Source organism: Odontomachus brunneus, unplaced genomic scaffold (assembly GCF_010583005.1).
Source record: "Odontomachus brunneus isolate Ranch 3 - 2012 unplaced genomic scaffold, Obru_v1 Obru_scaffold_050, whole genome shotgun sequence".
Classification (NCBI taxonomy): domain Eukaryota; kingdom Metazoa; phylum Arthropoda; class Insecta; order Hymenoptera; family Formicidae; genus Odontomachus; species Odontomachus brunneus.
Window position 1 is genome coordinate 1,683,532 of NW_022639500.1, and position 24,661 is coordinate 1,708,192.

Genomic DNA, 24,661 nt, shown 5'->3' on the forward strand with positions numbered 1-24,661 from the left:
GAGAGAGAGAGAGAGAGAGAGAGAGAGAGAGAGAGAGAGAGAGAGCAATGTGCTTCTTTTTTGTCACCCGAAATTCTTGCCGCTGTTCTTTCTATCGTCAAGATGAATGATACGTCTTGTCGTTTTATGTCAATTTTAGCGCGCTTTGCAAGAAGAAGAGAACATTTTTCTTCTTCTTTTGATATGTATGTATTTTGTTTTGAAACAACTTGAACATTTTTTTCTCAATATATTTTGGAACACAACGTCGATAGTCCAGTGAGAAAACTTGTTTCTGGTTAATTTCCGGAAACTAAGCTCTTTTATTGGGTCATTGACTGCGTTCCAAACTACATGAGAAGTGAGAAAAGTGTTCAAATCGTTTTGAAACAAAGTATATGACTAAAGAAGAGAGCTCGGACTGCATGAATTGAATTTGGTCACACTTTGCGATCTCTCTTTCTTTTTCTGTTTTATTTATGAACCTCTCTATTTGTATATTTTTTAATGACAGTTATGGGTACTGGAAACGGGAATCGCTTCACGAAGCATCTCGCCCGAAGACGCTATTTCGATATAAATACACGACACGACATGGTTTCGTCTTAGTCGTCGAAGTGGCAGCATAATTTGACAGTAAAAACAGTCGTCGGGCCAATTACCATGAGTTCCACGCGTAACAGCGTCGTCCGGAGCGCGAGGAATAGCTAATCGCATACTGAACGTAAAAAACAGGAAGCAACGCAGTCATTTCGTATAATCGCCACGCTATTACCAGCAATTGATGTCGCTCGTGATTTATCGGTGTCGTTACGCACAGCCGAAATCGGAGAATGCCGATTGCGCGCATAATGACACTCTCGATTTCGCCACGACGCATAAAATGCTTGTTTGATCGAGTTGTCGTCGTGTAACGGACAAGAATCCGGCGGATACCCCGTTGAACACCTCTTGATCGTTCATTATACGAACGCGCCGCGAGAAAACGGGCATGTTTGACCCCGACTGACCTCACGCGGAAGGATATAACGCAATGCGTGATATTTCAATTTCTATTTATATTTTTCAATGGCATACTAGTGTTTCCCGGTTCTCTTCCTTTCGATTCGACTTCCTCGATTGTATTCAAGGTGCGATATTCAATCCTTTCGATTCGACTTCCTCGATTGTATTCAAGGTGCGATATTCAACAATTCTTACGATTAGAAGCTCGCGATGGCTACTCGTTAGTACAGAGAATCACAGAAAAGAGAGAGATAGAGAGAGAAATAAATGAGAAAAATTACAGTTTTCAAAGTTATAATCGCCCTCACTTAAAAAAAAAAAGAAAAAAAAATCTGTCAAATTAAAAGGTATTTATTCGATGAGTATTGATAACATATTTATTTAAATCAAACTTCTTTTGTTTAAATAAAATAAACAACTGCTTTGAAAAAGTAGCAGATATTTTTAAGAAAATATGTATTTGTTTATTTCTTTAAAAAGAAATTTTTACATATATACATATTTTTATATTGAAAAAAAATTTCTTTAAAAAAAATGAAAAAATACATATTTTCTTAAAAATATATGCTGCTTTTCATGAAAGCAATTGTTTATTTGAACAAAAGAGTTTAAGATTAAGTGAGTATATTAGTAGTACCTATCGAATAAATAATATTTCTTACTTTTTAGATATTTTTTCTCTCGAAGTTGCCGTAAAAGGACGCGTCGAGAGTCGCGCGGCGGGCATTCGACTCGGTGGAGCGAGAAAACCTCCTCGACGCGATGTCTCGGTTAATAACGGTGCCGGGCGAAGCGGAGCGGAGCCGCGACTTGTGATTTCGTGCCTGCAGCGGCGCAACGGCGATGCTTCTCTAATCGAGAAAGCCTGGCGGCCGCGTAGACGAGAGGACGGCGAGATGAAAGGAGGTTGCGCGCCTCTCAATTGAACGTGCGCCTCTAGCACTTGACCTATTGACTAACTATGCGCAGGGCCGAATTCTGGAGGGATCCGTAATAACCGGCTCGGCTCGACCCCGTTTTGGCTGCGAGTTTCAGCATAGTTGCCAGAAATTACGAATATTAGGCACCGGATCGACAAGAGTGTCATCTAACTTAACCCTTACAATCCCGGGAAGCCACTACAGTGGCGTGGCGGGAGTGTTACATTTCTTACCAATTTACCCTTTAGCATATATAACAAATTTTTAATTGTATTAATAGACTTTAAAAGTCGCCCAAAAACCGCCAAGACTGTGAGGGAGAACTCATATCTTGGCAAAAGTTCAATCAGAACTCAAGTAGAGAAGCAGAAACTGTCAACTGCTATCTGACCATCAGCGCAAGATCTGATTGATTTCTGTCTTTCTGTCAAGATGTACAGAACAAAGATGATACAAGAACAGATGCTGCGTAACAAGGGTGAAGTGCAAAGAAAAAGATTATAGGATATGGCGAGATGTAAGTTAAAGGAAAATATACTGATACGGATAATAAATCGGAGATCTAGATCTGATATTATTGGGTCTTGAATTACACCACAGGACTTTGCACGAGATATGTTAATTTCTATAAAATAAGTAATATAGTCGTAAAGAGTGATTTCATGAGAGTAATCTCTTCTGACGACAGCATTGATTAGAGTATCAACAGCCGACGTCTTTCGTTACAGCGGTGACTTCGCGAACGATAACGTCGTCCGTTGAGATGCCGAGGATGTCAGCAGGTGGGACGACGTAATCGCATGGCGAAAAGCACATGTTACCCTATCCCAGATTCGAGTCGCACGTGTGGAACGAACGCGCCCGCACGACCATCTTCATCGGCTAGGGAAACTAGGTCGCGTACGCAAATCGACTCAAGGTCCGCGTCTCCTGTTTCGCGCAGCGTGAGATAACGAGACACTATACCCAACGTAATAATTGCAGCGCTAAGTGGCGCCCAGAAGGTGACACGAAGGTGAGAAGCGGAGGTCGAGCTTACTCGTTCGCGAACGGTTTCACAGACTGATGGCCAACCAACAGTCACATACGCGTGGGCGACCTTTGGAAAGAAGGCCGAAAAAACTGCGAAATGTACAATGTTCTTGGATTCGTATTGACATCTTCGCTACCGAGATAGTTTTATTAAGTAGATTTAATATACATTTAAATGATGAGAATCAGGCGGTGCTGAATACCGACATAACGCAATTTCGTAGTTTTCTTATTTCGCGCATTTGCGAACCGATGCAAATTTATACAGGACGTGTAATTTCAAGGGGAAATGAGATGCGAAGCGCTTGGATTCTACTCGCGATCGCGAGCTGACTCAGTGACCATATGGGGGGATCTTAGCCATTGCTAAGCGTTTGTTAACCTGGTTAACGCGGTCGACGATGGGGCCAGACCGCTGTGTGATATTATCGTTGCATCGACGAGCAGTTTTTGTGACAACGGGGCACTCGCTGCCGACTATCGAGTGTTAATTAAAAACAGCGGCACCCGCGCTAGACCGCGCCTTGATAATGAACCGCCACATGACTTTCTAATTTCCTGGGGGAAACGGTATTCTCTAGCCCGGGGTGATGTTTAGAGATGCTCATTACGTTGCAGTGCTACCGAAATAACTCACGATGCTCCACGTGGAACGACAGTGCCGATTATTTATCGCATCTGACAATCAAGAGAGTTTTTCCGAATCGAAATTTTGCTCCCATTTTTGACCTCAATTAACGCCTCTGAAACCTATGTTAATCTCTTTTGATTTTACTTAACTTACAGCTTCAGCAAGAGCTTCTCTTTAGAACTTAACTCTGACATTTTGTGCGTTTTATACCATTTAGGGATCCCAAATAGAACTTTCCATGTGTATTAAACATATACTGGTCTTTCAGAATATACAAATGTTAGAAAGTTCAAAAGTCCAAAGAGGGTTAAAATTTCGACTCGAAATGTGACCACTAATATACAATGCTGCCCGATCGCAACACGATATGTATAAGATATCACGATTATGAAAGTATAAATTGGACACCATCTCGAAGGAAGAGAATGCGGATTGCGAACATCTTAATATATAGTCTCCGTGCGCGGAGATTATGCTTTGCAAATGACGGCGCGTCGATATCGGTCTGCTTGATTAATTCCTACGACATGTGATACTTCCTGCCGACCTTCTGTTATTCAATAACTTGTCGCGGACGGGACGTCTCTTCGACATGCATGCGAATTTTGCCCCGAAGGATATTACACGGCCGGCGGCACACCACGCGAGTGTAACGTTAATGTCAAGGCCGAGCAAAGCGGGACACCCCACGTGCATCTCTAAGGCGCGCTAAGCCGCGACGAGAGAATAGTTTATAGCTCCGAGTCTGGCGGTGTGTTAATTAGCCCTCTTGACTTACACGCGAGTGCAAGCTGAGTCGACTTCCGAGCGAGGGAAGCAATCTAAAGCGATTCTAATCGCGCGCGCGCGCGCGCGCGCTATCTCGCGCGAGTACGATCGCCGCATCGCGCTCTTTAATAGCCTACATAGTTGCGCGCAATAAATATTACTTATAGCCGGGCGCGCCGAGGCGACTGCACGGCTAACTTTAACCTTAGTTTAATTGATTTTTTGTCTCTGTCTGCAAATGGAGGCAGAAGGCGGGAGGAGAGATAAAACCATTTAATCTGAGATTAAAACGCGAGCCGACGTGAAACCTTCAAACCCCTCCCCGCGCGTTTTGCGCTTAATTATAATTGAATTCTATCGGTAAATTGTTTCCTACGCGAATTAGTAACAGCGGCACCGATACGATTACGTGAAATATATTCCGCGCTATCAATTAATTTATATTTCCGCGTTATCGCGCGAGGGTAACGCGTCCAAGACGGGGGAGAAGCGCTCGGCTCGCTAACGGAAATGCAAAAGTGCTCATCGGCAGATAATTTTATCCGCCGACCAAGCTAGACGTGCCTATTTATTCTCGTCTATCAGTCCGGCGCGCACACGCGCGCACGCACACATACGTGTCTCGACAATTATAACGAGTGCCTGCGGTGCAACAAGACGCTTCGATTAATTATAATTGGCCGTTCATCATCGATCTTCACCTTACTAGTGATAATGCATCCCCTGTCCAACGGCACCCTCGATATCCACTTAACAGACCCGGACGCAATGAATAATCGTTTTCCCCCCCTCGTCCCCCCGTCCCGACGTATATCCTATTCGTGAGTTGTCAAAACAACGCGCGCGAGCGCTCGCTGAATCGCGCGCGCATTGCGTATATGTACCGCGATAACATTGCGGATTCGTTGTCGCGATCTCGGACTTCCTGTCCGGCTGTGTGAAATAATAGATCGTACTTGCGCGCGATATCGCAAGCGCCAGTTTCATATCCGCGTTATCGCCGGCAAGAACCGCAGCGCGTTTCTCAGATCGCTGCGCGTCTCTGTTCCGCGAATGTGTAGCCGCGGTGGGTGGCGGAGCGTATATATGTATTACGACACTTGTGCACGATAACGGCCATTCAGTCCCGCATGTCGTTAAACCCTGAATGAATCCGCCGCGTTCAAAGAAACCGAGACTCGCGTCCGCCTGTCGAAGACTGACGGACGTCAGTCAGACGTTACTCTCGGAGACGTAACGCGGGGGGGATAAGGGATAACGTCCAGCAGTCACACGGAAAAAGAAAGTGAGCTGCAAGAATCTCTGTGTGTGTGGTAGCTAAATCTCGTCCGTAACATATGGATGCCTAAAAGTATATATACACTGAGAAAAAAATTTACTAAATTTCAAAAAACGTTTGTTTGGATAGTACTGTGAAGATATTTGTTTAAATTAAGTAATTATTTTCTAAAATTAAATAAAGAAGTTTTAAATATAAATTTGTCTCTTTAATTTTAGGAAATAATTACTTAATTTAAACAAATATCTTCACAGTACTATCCAAACAACGTCTTTTTAAATTTAGTAAATTTTCTTCTCGGTGTAGCTACAGTAGATATATATTAGCTATGAAACCGATGTAGCAGCAACAGTGGCAAAAGTTCTGGTTACAGCAGCAAATTTTTAATTACCCAACAACAAAACATTTTCAGTAAACCATGATTAGGTGCGACAGTAAAATCTTTTTTTCCGTGCAGAACTCGTTACAGCACTCACCCTTATCGGATCTCATCCAATATCAAAGTATACGGGGATTATTAATTATTTATTAATTATTTATCACAATTATTAGTTATTTTACTTACTAATTCGTTTTCTCCTAGATCCACATGCACTTTATTCGATTATATTCGCGCTGGAGTGTCGAAAACAAATAGAGTATCGACTGAACGTTTTCTCCTATATACATCAGAAGGGTGCTGTATTTTGGGGCGCACTTTGTCCTCGACAGTTACTTAAAGTGTAAAAAAAATGCTCTCATAATGAACACCAACGCGGTACAGAATATTATTTACACACGATGTGCATATTATGTCACACGATGCGCGCGTTAGAATATTTCTTCTCTTATGTAATATGTGTAACATCCTGACTCCCATGACCCAGATCAAGTTGATCAATCATTTGGTTTGTACAATGCGATGTTATCGGGTCCTAATAAGTCATGTAATATGGTTTAGCAATTAGAGCATTACTTTTAATAATTAGAACCTTATTAACCACCGGAAAAGTTCCATGGTAAAATGTTAGATCCTCTCGATTTAGTTAAACAGTCGTACTTTTCTTAACTCAAAGCGAATACAAATTGGATATATCTTGTATTCCATTTCTAAAAATTCGCAAAAAAATAACAATAAAATAACAATAAAAATAACAATAAAAAAATAACAATAAAGCGGAAAGAAATCTATACATGTTTATTTGAGAGAAAAACCCGCCCTGGGGAGAATCGAGCAGTCATTTTAAATCACCACTAAAGAGATTAATAAGTAGAACCCAATAACGTCACCTCACACAAATCAGATAACCGGGATCAACCTGATCAGGATCAGGGAATAAATTTTTGGTCGAGATTGCGTAAAAAATATAGGTCAGTTGTTAAAAAAAAGCTGATTACGTGTACATTCGCTTCGATCGACCCGAGTTGCGGGTTAGAACGACTGGCGCTTTCCTGAATTTTGATTTTTCATTTTATCGCGACGCATTCGATATTACGTCCGCATTTGCTTCTTCCACAAGCCAACTGGTTCTCTCATTGTTACGACAACGTGCCGGCGCGTAAATCCTTAATAGGTGCTCGTAGAGCGCGAACCCGCTCAAACAGGGATTCGCTTGTGCTTTATCTCCCGTCGTTTCGCGGATGTTTCCCGAGACGATATAAAAAGCACGCCGCTGCGGAAGGGCGGTGTGCGGATCGCGTGTGTTAATTATCGCCGCGTATTACTACACGCCTCGATAACAGCTGGCGCGCGATCTCGTGTCGTTAAACCCTCGAATGAATCGAGCGCATTCAAGGAAACTAGGCTGCCCGCCTTCGCTTTCACGCTCGACATCGCGAACTTCCGAACGAGTGTCGAACTTCGCTTTTATTATCGGCGCGACTTGACCTCCACACTCGCGAACGGCGTTCGCTTGTACCACATAACGGGAACGATTAGCGTTAATCAACGATGAATTTCCAAACCTTATCGCAAGCAACCTATTTCCACGACGTACAAACACACGTACGTAAGCGGGAAACCGTCGCACAAGCATCCCGATGTTTACGCGTACGGTGTAACGATTAGATTAATCACAGATTCAGATCAATATTCAGCGTGTCTGCACGCTAAGTAAAACATTCGCCGAGTCTTTCCTCTTTATGTTTGCGTCTGTCTTGAGTAGCCTCAGATGATAGATGCTGTTTGTACTCTGTAAATTTCTTGGAGGGAAACTTCGCTCGAGGAGTGCAGTGTCCACCGAGTCACTTGAGAGAGCTCGAGTGACTTTTTCATATTATTATATTATATTATATTATATATCTAGCTTTGAGTAAAAATTTGAATGTCTCGTGTGAGACAAATTTCAAGTGCCAATTGTTTCCTATTCAGTGATGATTTAAATATCTGCGCAATTCCCCCCGGAAGGGGGCGAGTTTTTCTTTTAATAAACATCTAGAGTATATTCATATTTTTATATTATTTTACTTATTTAACAAGAAATACCCACTAAAAAAGATAAAAATAAAACTCTTCACTCATCTAGAGTTTTCCACTTTGAATCGTTGAGTGAATATTTTCACTCGAAATTGGAGAACGAATCCGACTCTACTGTCGTGGGAACGTGTTCACTCGAATCGATTGAAACATTCGCTCGGAGTCAGAATTCACTCCAAGCTTGAGCGAAATATTCACTCTTGCGAATTGGAGTAGCAGTATTTTCAAATGCTGCCACTTTACACTCGTTTTGAGTGAGACTCCACTCCAGGAAATTTAAAAAGTAATAGTCAGCAATATCTAACATGTGGCGACTAGCCCCCACTGAAATCGCGATAAATTTTTTGCTCGTCATTTGCCAACGCGCTCATTATCCAACCTTGACAAAGGGATCGTTTGACCGTTTCACATTGCGCATTACGACATAAACTGTCGCAATTATTGCATCGTTAAACTCCAAATGAGTCTACCTTGTTGGACAAACCGATCTACGATAACGCCGACATGCGGCACTTTGCGAAGCGAAATTCGTCCTCTAAGCGATTTCACTCACCGTGGTGATCAATTCGCAGGAACGACACGAACACCGCGGCACGAAGGGTTTATTGGTTCGAATTGATCACGACGCGAATCACGACGACGGTAACTCGTTTATTAGAAATTTCCGACGCTGGAAACTTGTAATAAACGAGTTATCTTCGTCTCGCACGGAAAGTGAAACGCAAGTTGTCGAGTTTGTCGACGAACGCGGCCGCTCGTGCATGTAACGCGATGATGCCTCACGAGATCATCGTGATTCAAACTCTCGCATCGTTAAACCCTGAATGAATCCGTTACGTTTGAAGAAACCCACGAGCGCGAACGCCACTGATGTGGAAAGACCTTTCGTCTCTGGCGCGTGGTTGAACCCAACGCGATAATTGGAAAGTCCAATGCAACGGTCTGACTCACACTTTCGAGCACTTGAGAGAGGATTAATTTTAAAATTCGACGAGAGAGAGACACGTGTGGGTGTGTACACGTGAGTAAGGGTGAGTGAGTTGGATTTTATTTTTAAATTAACGACACTCTCTCTCTCCCTCTCTCTCTCTCTCTCTCTCTCTCTCTCTCTAGAGCATCAAATATTTAACTGCAGTTTCGTTTCGCAACATTTTACGTTCACATTTCTCTGACTCTTTCGAAGCAAATTCTCTTAACCTTTTTAGCGATTATTCAAAATTACTGGCTTTAAAGTGGTTTTTTAATTCACATTTAAGTACATTCAGAGATCTTTTTTCTTCCTGTTGCTATTTTCTTTGAGAAATTAAAAAAAAAAGAATATACTAAGAAAAAAGAAAAATATATATCTAAGAAATATTTATTCGGTGGCTACTAACAACATATATTTATTTATACTAATATAAAATATTTTTTAAATAAGCAAATATTCTTTTAGAGCCTTAAGAGAACGTTTATGAAAGCTTTTCATGAATTGTGTAACCTATTAAAAAAAAAAGAATTTAGATTTAAATAAATATGTTATTAGTGTACCCAGGAAATAAATATCTACCATTTTTTGGATATTTTCCTCACAAAATATATCTAATTTTTATTTGTATATGCTATGAACGAGCAAAAGAGATGGTTTAAGCAAAGTGCGGTTAAAGTCGGTGTGATTAAAGATAATTTAAGCAAGTCGAAAGAAATTTAATATTTCACCACAAAAGTTTCGCGGGCATGCCACTTAAGTCAGGGGTTAAGTGCTCCGAAAGAAAAAAGTAATCTCACCCAAGCTCTATAACGATTCAACGAACTTCTAATGAATGGCCCAAGCGAGTAATTCGAATGTTACACGGCAATATGTGCCGATTACAGACTCCCACGATAGGCACCGCGAACCGGTGTGTCATTAAACTTGAAACTATCCGTCACGCTCGGGGAAATTCTGGAGCAACTCGACACCGCGCTCGTCGTCCGAGACGCGGAAGCTCCCCGGAGTCGTCGCGTTTAGCCGCTTACGTGCACCGGCGTGCGTAATTAGGATGAAAACGCGGGATTCGAATGCTCGATGAGGCTGACAGCGGTCGACGGCGGGAGAAAGAGAGAGAGAGGGGGGAGAGGGAGAAAGGGAAAGAGAGAGAGGTGCAGGGCATGTCATTAGTAGTCCGACGACTTCGCCGGTGACTGGCATTCCGTCCGCTAGCCGCGGTGAAAATCGTGCTGGAACGGAACACCGACGCACCCTCTTCTCTCCCTCCACTTCTTCTTCTTCTCCTCCATCCACTTTGCTCTTTCCCTGTTCTTTTTTTTCTCTCGTCTCTTTTCTCGTCCCTTTCGCTTCCACTCCTTTTTCCCCCGATGGTTCTTACGTGCCACGAATCGGGGTCTCGAATGCGCGGTCCCCAACAAACGCGCCCGTAACGATTGCCCGCTGAGACGAAGAACGTAATTATAATATAGCGCGTGTCGAACGCGCGGCCGCTGACAATATCGATCCGATGGCCCATTCTTGTCGAGTGTGTATGTACACAATGTTCACACTCGACCCATTCCTAGCCTTCGATCCCTCGTGTTCCTGGCCGAGTCTTTGATCGCGGAGAGAAGAGATAAATTGATTTTAATTAAAGTATCTCGGAAACCCACCCTGTTAACCACCTCGCCACTGGTTTTCTTTTTTATCATATGAATTTTATTCATAAACACGGATAAGATAAATATCGTATCAAAGTCCTTAATTTGATAATAAAGTTGTTGCTGCGTCTTAGACGCGCAGGAAAAAATATTCAATGCAAATAATACCATTGTATTAGTAACATATGGAAACATCAGTAAATCAAATAAATATATAAATCATATCAGTAAATTTTATATTGGTAAAACATTTCAGCAAATCATCTGAGTAAATCATATCAGAGTCAATCGATCAAATCAATTAAATGAATAGATGACACATCAAGTTTAGTCAGTGAAAATTTTTAACACGTTGATAGCCGGTTATCATTGAAGCATAAAAAACAAACTGATAATTGAATTTTTAAATATGGAATAAATAAATAATTCGAGATACCATTCACATCTTTCACCTCGTCTCAGTGGTTTTTCATTGGCCATACCAATGATTTTCCAAATGCTGTTATTAATGATTCTTGATGTACGTAAGACGTGATACTATCGCAGTGTCGATTACCGGCGACCGGCACGGTATTCAACGTGTTAATATTCTTGTGATATCCCTTAAACTTTTTCCTCTGTAATGAATTTTCTCACTTTCATTCGCAAGGAGAAAGTAAAACTATGTCAATCGTAAATGAACGAATGTCATTTCTGAGCTCGGATATTACCATCAAAGAACTCAAGGTGGCGTAATTAAGCACCGCGCAATTTCATTACTCTCAACGAACGATGCGCAACGGTTATTATAGCATGAACGCAACAGTCGACATCATTTATGCACTATTTGTTTGCCGTTTACGTCACCGTCCTCTGTTGTAATTACACCATCATCATTGAGACTAATAACATTTGCGTCGAAGTGTTTTGAATTGCATCGCGCTTACGCGTACCGGCCTATTCCCGAATCGAAATTTTCGTTCTACATCGGTCCTGCAAATTCTATCAAACTTGAAAGAACAATGTAGGATGTATCAATTATATAACTTATTCAAGTACAAGTAGAATATGTGAGATAAGCCAATATTAAATAAATAGATATCAGTATATGGAGAAAAAAGGGAATTTGGTAAAATAAAACAATTTATTCTCATCTCTTCTTAATTTCTCTTTTTTTCCTTTCCCTTTTTTTTTAGGTTGGATGCTTCGATGAGAATAGAAGCTCTTAAAAGAGCTAATTAAAAGCTGTAAAAGAAAATATAATAGTTAATGTGTCTAATAATGCTATTAATACAAATTAAAATCTATATTCCACTTAATAATAATCAATTTAGAAATCTAAAATAATAATAATAAATCTGGAATCCATTGAAGAATAAAAAGCTAAAAATACAAAGAAAGCATTGACAGATATAACAAAATCAGATTTCTGATACAAGAAGCATTATTAGACGCAAAAATTGACATTTGCGACATTCACACTAAATTCTCTAAGACCGATATTCATAGTTAAAAATTATTCATAGTGAATAAATTACAATCTCTATAGAAAACTCTGAAAAAGAGAACATAATTAATTACGAATTTATACTAATGAATTATTATGTGATTATTTGGATCAATATTTCTTAAAACTGCATAAAACAAGTATATTAAACAAGTTCAACAATTAACGAGTAATCAAATATTCACGAAACTATAATCTATCATGCCACGACCTGTCAAATAATGAGGAACTATGAATGTCGACCTGAATTTCGGGTATCTGCTTCTCGGTAAACCCGCGAAACGTCAATTAAAATCAGAAATTTCTCTATAATGATATGAGTGATTTCCATACCTGGAAACACATGATGCATCGCTGCCTGCGTCGTACTTCCTTCGTTCCTAGCTCCTCGGTTCAGCATTTTGGCTGCAGGTTGCTCCATCGCGACACTAACACTGACACTGACACTCGCGTAGATTACGATTCGATCGGAAAAATGTGTGTTAAATAACGCGATGCCGCGACGAGAGAGTCCGATTAAATATATCACGAGCCGACGAAATATTGCAATCAGCAGATATACGTGCTCTCCGATATGCGCGTCGCTCGGCGTCTCGGGACGAAGTAAACACTCGATAAGGTACGCAACGCAAAAGTAGGTAGAGTACATTTAACCGATTTGAAGGTCCGGAATGCATTGATGATGTTTGTTTTGATCGCGCTTGAGACGTTGGATAGCGCGACGCAAGTGGCGATCGGTAGAAAGTGACGTCGCCGTTTTTGTTCACAGTTTCGGTTTCTCACGCGCCGCGCATGCCTTTGTGTGTTTTTCTATTACTGTGAATATACATTTTACGTTATTATGAGATCATTATGAAATCATAAACCTATTATTAAGTATATGATGTCACCGATTTTCACGGATGTTTCATGAGTGAATATCTCTTTATTTTCTGCAGATTTTCATAAATTTGTAGAAAACAAAGAGATATTCACATGTGTTAATTATTTAATATTTACTTATCTCACATGTTCCCTCTGCAATTAAGTAAAGCACACAAGCAATATTTGAGTGCAGGCGTAGAATGTTGAAATAACTAAATATTAAGATAAATTTGAAATGTCTGTTCACGATATTTAACGTGGATAAAAAATTGCAGAAGAAATTATTTGTAGCATCAAGGTAAAACACATTGAGAGAAAACAATTGTTGATCTGAATAAAATATTAGTAATACATGCATATAAGGTTATCACTGATGTTATAGTATTTAATTAGAAAATTGTCTTCTTGACTATAATTTATAATATAATTATTTCTCTATGTGATTGTTACGAACATCAAGTAATTTTTCCTCAGTGTGCAATATCCTCGTACAATATTCTCTAGACGCTCCATTGGTCTTAAAAATTTATCGCAATTTGCGGGCTAAGTGTAGAACGAAAATTTCCACACGGGATTAGAAAGAATATGCTTTCTCCCGTATCTTGATATTCTCAAAAATCTATTTTTACGTGTTGAGTCAAGACGTTTTCCCTCCGATATGTGCAGTCGCTTCACACTTTAATGGCACCTCTTGTGCCTTCTCGAACCAATTTTATTGGACAGAAGCGCGAGAGAAGCTCGAGATATCTAATTAAAACTTCTCAGGAGGACGCAAACAGAGACGCGCTCGGAACGCAAATAATTAAGAAGTCGTCGCTTCACTCCGTGAAAGAGACAGAGGAAAAGATTCTGATGTCGCTCTGCATCGCGATTTTATCGCAAGTGAGTCTCACGCGCACGCACAATGCGTGCATCATTCCGAACAGGCTTGTGTTAACGCGAACGAAAATTGGTGCGGTACGTTTGCGTACGAGTATTGGTAACCGGATGCGCGACCGGATGATCGATTATCGAATGACTCCATTCCGCTATCGCGATGGTAAAAGTCTCGTCTCTGACTGGTAACGGTACTGCCACCGCGTGTATTCACGGGAGAGAAGTTGCGTGGGTTGCGTGCTCATTATCGGCCAGCGCGTTATCTGTCGCCACGAAAATACAATTTATTGGCTTAACATCGATATAAATCTACTAGCGAAAAAGGGGGAAGAGAGAGAGAGAAAGAGAGAAAGTTCGTCTTTGAATTTCAGCATAGATTAGCTTTTAACAAAAACACTCTAAAAAGAAATGTAATTAACATGTGTAATTAACATGTATCTTTAGCATCACGATGAGAAAAATCAAACAATTACAGGTAAAAGTATCAATTGTCGAACACATATTCAATTCTGGACATTCTTATTGTTTGGTCTTTAAATTAAATTAAATATAAACATTTAAACTTTTGATATGTATATAATATAAACATATATATTTTTTATATTGAAAATTCAAGTATTCATATTTAAAAACAAGAAGAATATCTAAGGTCAGATATGGCTTTAGTACTTTTAATTAAAAGCGGCTCGCGGAGTTGACCGATGATAACGAATAAATTTTTGAGATATTTCTCACACACGTGTAACGCAGGAGAGTGCATTTCATCGCGATGAAGTCGCGGTATTCGTAAACAAAGCGAGAACACTTGTGGTCGCGATGCTTATGCAATCTAAGAAGAAGGAGCGCAGATCAGAAGTGCGCCGGGTCGATTGAATGATGATGATTTCGACATGATTTCCGCCTCGCGAAGAGCAAAGCTGGCCGAGCAGACTCAACCAGGCCAGACTAGACTAGACCAAGGGTATTCTCTATTGGATGCGGTGACCGGAAAGCACCAAAAATAAAACCTGCATCATCCTTTCGCGTGCCATTAGCTAATCCCTATTTATAAGATATTATGTTCACCCAAGCGCGCACATGTCCACCGGTACAGAGGAAAGAGAGAAAGAAAGAGAGTGGGAAAAGGGGGAGGGAGGGAAGAGGAAAGAAATAAAAAAAAAGGAGAACGCCACGCACATATGCCTAACACGCGTAAAACGCTGATGGTCGATGGTTGAACGGCCACGCATCGGTGCGGCGCAACGCCAACTAAAAATATCCGAAACCGTCTAGATAAGTCCTGTGGCGTGCGATCCGCGGAGCGTCGGATCTGGTGGGCGTTTTATTAATGGACTCGGATTACCAGAAATCAAAATTATCGTGGGCGTGCGGGACATGCAGCCGGCTCCCCGGAGAATTCCAGAACGCAGTCACGATGCAGTCGCACGGTTAGATAAAAGTACCAAACCTGGACAGTGCACTAAGAAAAAAATTTACTAAATTTCAAAAAACGTCTGTTTGGATAGTACTGTGAAGATATTTGTTTAAATTAAGTAATTATTTTATGAAATTAAAAAACCAAATTTATATTTAAAACTAATTTTAGAAAATAATTACTTAATTTAAACAAATACCTTCACAGTATTATTCAAACAAACGTTTTTTGAAATTTAGTAAATTTTTTTCTCAGTATGTGTATGTGTGTGTGTGTGTGTGATACATTGATACTTAACTCTGGACATACTTATTGTTTTGATTTTCAAATACGTATTTTAAAAAGTATTTTAAATATTTTAAGTATTTTAAGTATTTTAACTTTCAATATAGAATACTAATATAAACTATTCAGCAGTTATCACAAAATGTCAAAGGTTATCACAAAGTGTCAAGAGCATGAAATCAAGGGGAATGGAGTATCCAGATTTCATGTGGCCTATATTTTCCACAGGATCCTAAGGACTAACTATACAAAATTTGACCTAGATCGGTCAAAAGGTTTAAGAGTTATACACATAGATCCGTATTCTGAGTTCTCTTTTAACGATAAATGAGTCTTTAAAAGTGGCTTATAAGCTTTCTGATTAGCTATGAGTCACACACACTTTTAGAAGCTCATTTATCGTTAAAAGAGAACTCAGAATACGGGCCACAGTATAATATATATACTTATATTATATACATATCAAAAGTTTAAATGTTTATATTTAATTTAATTTAAAGACCAAACAATAAGAATGCACAGAATTAAATGTCCGACAATTGGTACTTTTATCTTACCTGTAATTGTTTAATTTTTCTCATCATGATGTTAAAGATACACGTTAATTACACATGTTAATTACCACAAATTTCTTTTCAATGTAAAATAATAAAAATATCCAAAGTCAAGCGTTATCAATACTGAGTTAAGCGTTAAGCGTATTCAGTGTTATCAGTGTCCTGACATTGCTACTTTCAGCTTAGGTAACCGTTCGTTCATAGTCGCTCCCGCGCTCTCTACATACAACGGAGAGATGTCTTTATTTTCTCATTTCTCTTTCCCTTTATTTTCCCACTAAAGACGCGTGGCACTACGGTAACGTCGAGCCTTTATTGCGCGCTCGCTAATTTACTTTCGTACACTTCGGCTTATTTTCCAGGGACTCCCTCGGTCGCCAGGAAGCAATTACTCGTACGCCCGATCGCCGGTACTATACCGTACTGTTCACGTGCACTTTTTCACCGTAATCGTTCTCTCCGCTCCCTCCCCCCACTCCCCACTTAGCAACGCACCTTGTTACACCTGACTTCCGCGTCGGTGTATCTCCTCCGCGCGTGATCCGGATTCCGAGAGAAGTTTCCCCCTAGCCGAAAATACCAAGCGAACAATCACCGGTAGTGTGTTACCCGCCCGTGTAGGATCGCCGAGAAATTACGCGAGTGTTAATCACGGCGCGGAAGATATGAAAAAAATAGAGTCCTCTGACACACTTCTGTTTGCTCACCGATAAGGCAACGATAACCATGATTTATGTTGCGGATGCATTTTTGTTGCTTGCGCTTATCGGCAAGCGTTTCAGTCGAGAGACGTAAAATATGTCCGGCGCAACGTCGGGGGGCAAAGAGCGCGAAAATCGCGCGAGGCTTCTCGTTTGACACGAACGACGAGGTGCATGCCCCTGGCGAGGCGCGTTTCGTTAGTATGCACGTCGTTCGCGAACGCGATTGATCTCGATTAGCGGCCCAGACTAGCGAGAATCGCCTAGATCGTGTGTATCCTGGTCGGCGGTCTCCCCCGCTCTCCCACACGACCCGCGCGAATAAACCGAACGCTCGTAAATCCTACACCGAGGAGGCTTTTCAGCGGGCCCGACCTATTAAAATTCCAGGACGACAGCTGGACGGGAAGCTGATAGTTCTTTAGTCTCCACCACGTTTAAAAACCAGTACGGGACCAAGCCGCGCTGGCTTCATACTGCTGGTATAACGCATGCTTCGTCCCACGTTATTCTCGCGGGATGATAATTGTGTACGGGAAAATATATACTGCGTTCGAGTAAATGTTACTTGTTTCGAGTAATTTGCGTGATTTTGTATTCGCACATTTATCAAAAGCTCATCATAAGCATTAAGTTTATTTAAGAGACATCTTGAAAGACCAAACAATAAGAGAGTCAGAATTTCAACATAAAAAAAAATATATATATATAGGTTTAACAAAAATATTCTAAAAATAAATGTAATTAACATGTGTAATTAACGTGTAATCTTTAACATCATGATGAGAAAAATCAAACAATTACAGGTAAGATAAAAGTACCAATTGTCGGACACTTATTGTCGGACATTTAATTCTGGACATTTTTATTGTTGAGATCTAGTAAATCTAGCATCTTAATTAAGAATATTAAATTAAAACAAAAATTCAGTTTGCTTACTTGCACAGAGTGGAACCAACTTTTTCATTGATATAATTTCATAATATTTTTGTAGAGAGAATAAATTCTTCTCTTTTGAGTACGTGATAACGAGCTTGCCTTGAATTTGCGATGAGTGTACTTTAAGATTTATATTTTATTTTAAGAGTGTATTTTTTTTTATTTTAGATATTCTTTTTCTCTTAGTGTTAGTTGCACCGAGAAACAAGATTTGACTGCCGTGGCTAATCATGATGTACTGAAAATGAACTTGCCGTAACTAAATGTTTGCTGTTGTGAACAAAATTTTCGCTACTGTTACTACATCGGGTCTTCAGTTAGCTAAATTTATACTACTGGCAGCAATACTTTCAGATATCCACATATTACAACGAGACTTAGCTATGACAAACAGATTCGTGCTGTTAACTTTTACTATAGGAATACATTATCTTTTATATGCTATTAATATTAATGCCACATCATACGATTGCGTATCGTCTATATAGTTGAGAAAAAATAAAATAGATATTTCTCCGAGTTTGTTTGTCAGGCAAAGATAGTTTCACTGAGAAAATATTGCAAGGTTCTGTACGCAAGGGGCCGTTGAAGATCTTGGTAAATTTACTCTTTCCACCTCTCCTCTGCCGTGCACGCGCTCTTTCTCTGACAGGTAAATTGCGTAAACCGAGGAAACGTTCGCTCCCGCTCGCTATCGAGAACAGTGAAACGCGTGAATGACTCGTGCACAAAGTCACGACTGTCTTATCTCTCTCTTTCCCCCCTCCTCTCTCTCTCTCTCTCTCTCTCTCTCTCTCTTTCTCCTCTCACGAAAGAGCAACAGACAAAATGCCACCGAAGAAAGATATTTACACGACCGCGAGGTCTAACATCTCTCGACCGCAGCAGCTGTGCAAATCGCTGCCGCCGTATGAGTGCGCATGTAAATGAGGCATATCACGAAAAAACAGCGAAGGAAAGGGCGGGAGAGCTCTGCCTCTCCTCGGAGGTCTGGGCGATCTCGCTTTCTCGGATCGCTGCGCTGCGCTGAGAAATTACGAGCTATGAACGCGGGCTCGGCCTAAATCCGAAACGAGAACGCCGGAATCATACGTCCCTCTCTCTTCCTCCTTCTCGCACGAGTGTTATTCCGCTCGGAATAAACGTGAATCCACGAGCATCGGACCGTCCCTCGTTCTGGCCGTGGATTCGAGCCCATGGCCGTTACATATGCAAGCTGCTCCATCGACAGGTATTGAAATTTAAAAATCAAAGTGCTACCGATCGGTATAGATACATCTGCCTAATCGAGAGATGTTGGCTGCGTTCGGGGAGACGCTATTTAGCGCTATATGTGTGTTCTGTCCTTGTTTGTTTCTGAAAGTTGAACAAGGATGGATAGCGCTAAATAACGTCTCCCCGAACGCAGCCTTTATGTAGAAGCGTGAAAATCCGGCGATATCTTCTCGCGAGCGCGAAAACGAGAAAACGAGGAGCTAGCTGTTCAGTAAACTGAACAGCTCGGAAGTGCGAGTGCACGTGGGTGACGCGAAGGCGCGACAAAGCGCGTCGAAGTCCGGGAGACTTTTCCCCGCTGGGCCCCGTTGGGCCCCGCTGGGCCCCGGGTATATTGATTTATGTGATTCGGAAGAGCGGCTGGACGAAGGCGTGGGACGTCGCGCTCGGTGAAATCGCTCGCGCGATAAGATCACCGTGCAAGAATAGCGCCGATATTATGCAGGGGACTCGAGTTTCGCGACGATCTCCGGCGATCCGCAGCGGCGGCGATTATTCGCGCGGCGTCCGCCGCGAGATCGGCTTACACGAAAAATATACCCGCCGCTGGGACGTCAAAACACGGATCAGCGGGCGTCGATGGAGCTCTAAGTAGCGTGGAACTCGATACTAGTATAAATATGCCCGGAATGACGATTACATAAGGTCGGCGCGCGGAGGCAAGTTTCAACGACGGCCCCCGCGATCGCGAGTCGAAGTTCCGCGACGCGCCGCGAAAAAATGGTGCCCCTGCCGCGCGCGTTTCGACACGGCGTACCTCGTGTCACAACGTCACGACGTCTCGTTATAGAGTCTCTCATTAGTATGTAGTTAATCGTGAATATTAATCACACGCTAATTTTACCGAGCGAACCGCGGCATACTTGAAAGCTTGCCCGGCTCTGACGACGCGTGATAAGGTTCTTATGTAAACGCGTGGTAACACCGCGGAGTGAGCGAGCGAGTGAGTGAAAGAGAAAGAGAAAGAGGAACAGAGAGAGAAAGAGCGGTTTTATCGCTGCTCCGTTCTTGCCGAAGAATAGAAAAAGTTCCTCGTATTCAAAAGCTATCGCGAGGCGATTGATATAACGTTGTAAATAAAACGCGCTGTTATGTAACGCAACGTTCAAACGATTCCGCGAGAATTGCCATAGACTATTACGCATTCTCCGTCGTTTTCCAACGGCGAAACGGGCGAATCGCGGGCGCGAGAAGAAAATTACGAGCGCTCGTCAACGCCGCGCTGTCGCAACTACCCGTGTTGTGAATTAAATCTGATGCTCGCGCGCTAAACGCCAGATGTGAAATCAATATTTCGAAATTGCTTCTACTCGCACGAGCGACTGTCTCTCGTTAGACAGGGGATAAAACAGAGAAGCATAAGCACGCGGGGAAAAGCACTACTCTCTACTGCAAAGAAAAGAGATTGCTCAATTAATTTTCCTACTCTTTAGTAACGATTCAACAAATACTATTTTGCAGTATGGGTTCTTTTCTTTATGCAATGATTTAAGCATTGAGCAAATTGACCAACCACAATCGACGACTCTTGTTACGGTCTAAGAATAATCGATTGTGATTGGTCAATTTTCTTATTGCTTCAGCCTCACTGCTCACGTTTTTCTGTATGCCATGGCTTTTATCTCAAGTAGTTATTTCCGTCGCCCGTATCCTTTTCTCAATCGCGCACGACTACCGCAGGATGATGTATTAACGCGCGACATGAGGAATCTCTTCCAATTCCCACGCTTTTCTACGGAATAAAGAAGCGCGTTCTCTCCGTAGACAAGGTGCACGTCGCTCGTTCGTAGGTCGCATCGACGCATGACGGATCACGTCAATTTTCCCCGTGAGATTTTACTCGAACGAGCCCGTGGATTTATTCGCCGCTCCAATACGTCGTAAATACATCACGTCGCAGTGGGGAGAGAGAGAGAGAGAGAGAGAGAGAGAAAGAGAGAGAGAGAAAAGGAGAGAATTATGACATGATCGTAGGACGAGAGATAGGATCCAGAAGTTCGTAGTTAGGAGCCAGCTGTTCTCCCTACACGGACACACCGGCGAAACTTACAGCACGGTAACAGTGTTCTAGCCGCGACCCCCGGGTATCGCGTTTCCGAGAGAGGCCAAAGTGAGTGGGCGACGCAGGTATATATGCACCCACCGACTGATGTTGAACGTCCTCCACCGAGAAAACTTGGGGAAAATCCCGGGGGGAGCGCTTGGAAGGCGAGGATATACCTTTCACCCAAGGTGAATCGCACGAAAGCGCTTTCTCATGCGGGCTGGTCTCTCCCCCTCCTTGTCCCTCCTCCCTCTTCTCACCCTCCTGTCACCCCTCGCGCGTCAACTCGACCCTATCAAGCTCAATTACTTAATTACCGGGCTGAACTCGTGCGTGCACGTGACGTAACCTTTGATGAGTACATTCGTGCGCTAATGTGCAACGTATACACGTGCATCTACGCATGGCATTTCTATGAGAAAGACAGAGAGAGAGAGAGAGAGAGAGAGAGAGAGAGAGAGAGAGAGAGAGAGAGACAGAAGAGAAAATCGTAAGAGAAGATAGCAGTGGGCATTAAAGCGCGCGATATGGGTTGCTGTGTCTAATTATTATTCCACTCTCGCGATTAGATAAGTGTATACGAAGACTAGACTAACGCAATCACTTATAGTAGACGCTCAAACATAAGGTCTCCTTTACCTTGAATGTGTCTATGCTGCCGTTAAAAAAAAAAGATACTTGAAAATTTATTTGTGGGACATAAAGTTTATTCGCAGAAATATATAAACTTCGTGCCCCGTAAATAAGTTTTCGAGTATTTTTTTTTCAGCTTGAATATGTGTGCGGAAGTGAAGCACCGAGGTGTCGAAAACTTCACCGAAACCGCCATTGGATTTCGATTAAATGCAATCTCCTTCAAATGCCAAGGTTTGACATTTCGATGTCACCGCGACCCGGTCGAAAATTCTATCGCCGCGCCCAATTAACACGTTCCATTAATAGGAATTCCGCGGGAGACCGTCGCGTTTCCCGACACGAGCGGGAAATCGCTAACGAGAAAAGGTGAGATAGCGGATCGACCACTGCGAGGCATCGAGAACAGAGTCACGCGTTGATTAGCAAATTCCCGCGTATTCGTTATGGGTGGTAAACAAGCGGAGTTTAATCGGCAGACTTGCCGCCCGGTATTTCTACCGGGACTAATTTACATTGACCCTTAAATTTCCACGGATCAGCGCGGCTGAAGGAGAATAATGAGAACGATGATTCAAGGAGAGAAGCGCGGGTCCTTGTAATGCCTATCTCGTTACGCAACGTCTCGATACGCGTCACGCATGTTCGCGTATCATACACGCGTGTAAACATCTTGTGTAACCGGCTTTTCCCTTTCCTCCCTGTTTGGCGTTTGAAAAAAGGAACAAACGCGCTCTATCGAAACATGCGCCCCCGTTAGCGCCCGCGAACGAGCGTGAATCTTACGCGGTCGCGATTTGCATATCAGCAACGAACACTTTTGAAAAACAAATGTCGCGAGTTGTCTTTGTCACGCGAGTACGGGTTTACTCAGAAAACCTGCCTGTCGTGGACGTTCGAACGAGAATCAGAGGCTTTTCCGCTCTCTTTCGGATATCGTCCGTTCTGTGTTATTCAATGATCAGTGATCGGATTTCAAATGAAACGGTGGGGAACTTTCGGTCGGTTCTCATCGGCGAATAGCTTTTTCAATTTTCGATTATATCGAAGTTCCAGTGAGGGGATAAAATTTCGAGAACTGTTCGTTTTTGTCGCTCTTTGTTCGATATTTTATCTTATCCACGGTACGGCTGAGAGGATACAATTTACTGTCTCTTGTCTCTGACGATTCGACGCAGGTGCAACGGTGCCCGGCGCTGTCCCAGAGAGCGGCGCGTCGAGTATGAGTCGCGCACAATGACGAGTCGACCGAGCGGTAAATTTCTCAGCGCGGTTGCGACCTATCGCCGCATAATTCACGGCGATAATGTTTGTCATCGCGGCCGCACGCGCGCACCCAAATTATCGCACTCCCAACTGTTACCGCGCGACTCGACTCATGCATCACCGGCGTCGAATCACCAATTCAAATCCGCGCGAGTCCTTGAAAGAGCTGGCCGTGCCGCACCACGCCGCGACACTGTCGCCGTAGCCCTCGCCGTAGCCGTCGCATTCTCCTTTTATCAGTTATTATCAGCCACCACTGCACCACTCGTGCATTGAACTTAGATTTTATCTCGTGCTCGTGGAACGCGCCCGAACGGCAACGCGGCCCGCTCCGAGAAGTCTTTTCACGCGCGATGCATTTACAAAGCTGAGAGAAAATCGTCTCGGTGTCTCGAGATAGTTTTGATTTCTGCCAGTAAATAATGGAAAATATATTTTCAAAATCATACTTCGAAATAATGTAACTGCACTCAGGAGACATCATTCATTTTGTTTAAGGGATCAAACATTTTTTTTTTTAATTTTTGGGCTCTGCCAGATAAAAGGTTAAAGAGAAATTCGTCGTCACCTTTATTACGCGATTCGATGAAATGACGATGCTGCACGTTATCTCATTTTGCACGCCGATTATCTGTTTGATCTAATTACGCCCGTACTGCTTGTACAGGCGATAACGAATAATTAATCTTTCCCCGCAAAACAAACTCCGGCGCCCGAACACTCCCAATTCAAGAACCGCGGAACTTGGCGCCTTTTTTTTCGTTCTTCTTACAGAAGGCCGATCCTACCTATTATTTCGTTTATTGTCCGTTTAAAAAAAAAGATTACGAGCGATGGCCTAATCCCACCTAATCCCATCGTCGTTCGGAACCTCAGACGGCCCGCTCGGAATTACGGTCGCGCGCAGTCGAAACGAGTCGGTCGACCAGTCGGCCGGCTCATGGTGGTCTACGGTATAAGAAAGGGAACCGCTCCTATTATTAAGGAGGGGAAAATAGCGAACGGCGCTATGTGCGGCATCGGGGGAGAGAACGTTAGCTGCACAGTCTTCCTACGAACGAGCAGTTACCAAAAAGCTGCGAATACTAGCTCTCTCGCTCAGCCGGCCATCCGACTGACCAGCCAGTCAGCCAATCAGCCAGCCAGCAAGCTGTGTCTCACGAACAACCATCTGCCCCCCCTGGGCCCTACTCTCCTACCTGGAACTCCTGTTCACCTGGCAAGTCCCTTCTCTCCCACTCTCTTCTACCTTCGTGTTCTTCTCCTTTTATCCCTTCTCCCCTCCCACCCTGCTACCCGACAATCAGTCTCGTTCATCTTATTTTCGGGCCATTCAACCATCGCCACCGGTTCTCCGTGGACTACGACCGGATTCGCGATGCCTCACGCGCGAGCCTCCGCTCCTCAATGGAATTCGTCAACGAACGTACTTTTTGCGAGCCCACCTTGGCGACAACACAAGTTCCTCTTGTACCCTCACCTTCTTACCAGACCATAGAAGAAGAAACAGACCTTTGATTACTAATGATGGATTATGTAATCGTCGACGAGGCGATAATAAAGAAAGAGAGAGAGAGAGAGAGAGAGAGAGAGAGAGAGAGAGAGAGAGAGAGAGAGAGAGAGAGAGAGAGAGAGAGAGAGA

General features: G+C 42.6%; 1 protein-coding gene across 2 annotated transcripts in view; it reads right to left on the reverse strand.

The window, feature by feature from the left end:
• Positions 1–24,661, reverse strand: part of LOC116845280 (lachesin-like) — a 92,241-nt gene that overhangs the window by 64,729 nt on the left and 2,851 nt on the right. The window contains exon 1 of one of the 2 annotated variants that reach the window (XM_032817806.1): positions 12,499–13,097. The exons of the other annotated variant lie outside the window; for it this stretch is intronic. Coding sequence (XP_032673697.1) covers positions 12,499–12,814 — 316 coding nt within the window. The 5' untranslated portion in view covers positions 12,815–13,097. Of the gene's footprint in view, positions 1–12,498; positions 13,098–24,661 lie in introns of those variants that run through there. 2 annotated transcript variants of the gene reach the window in all.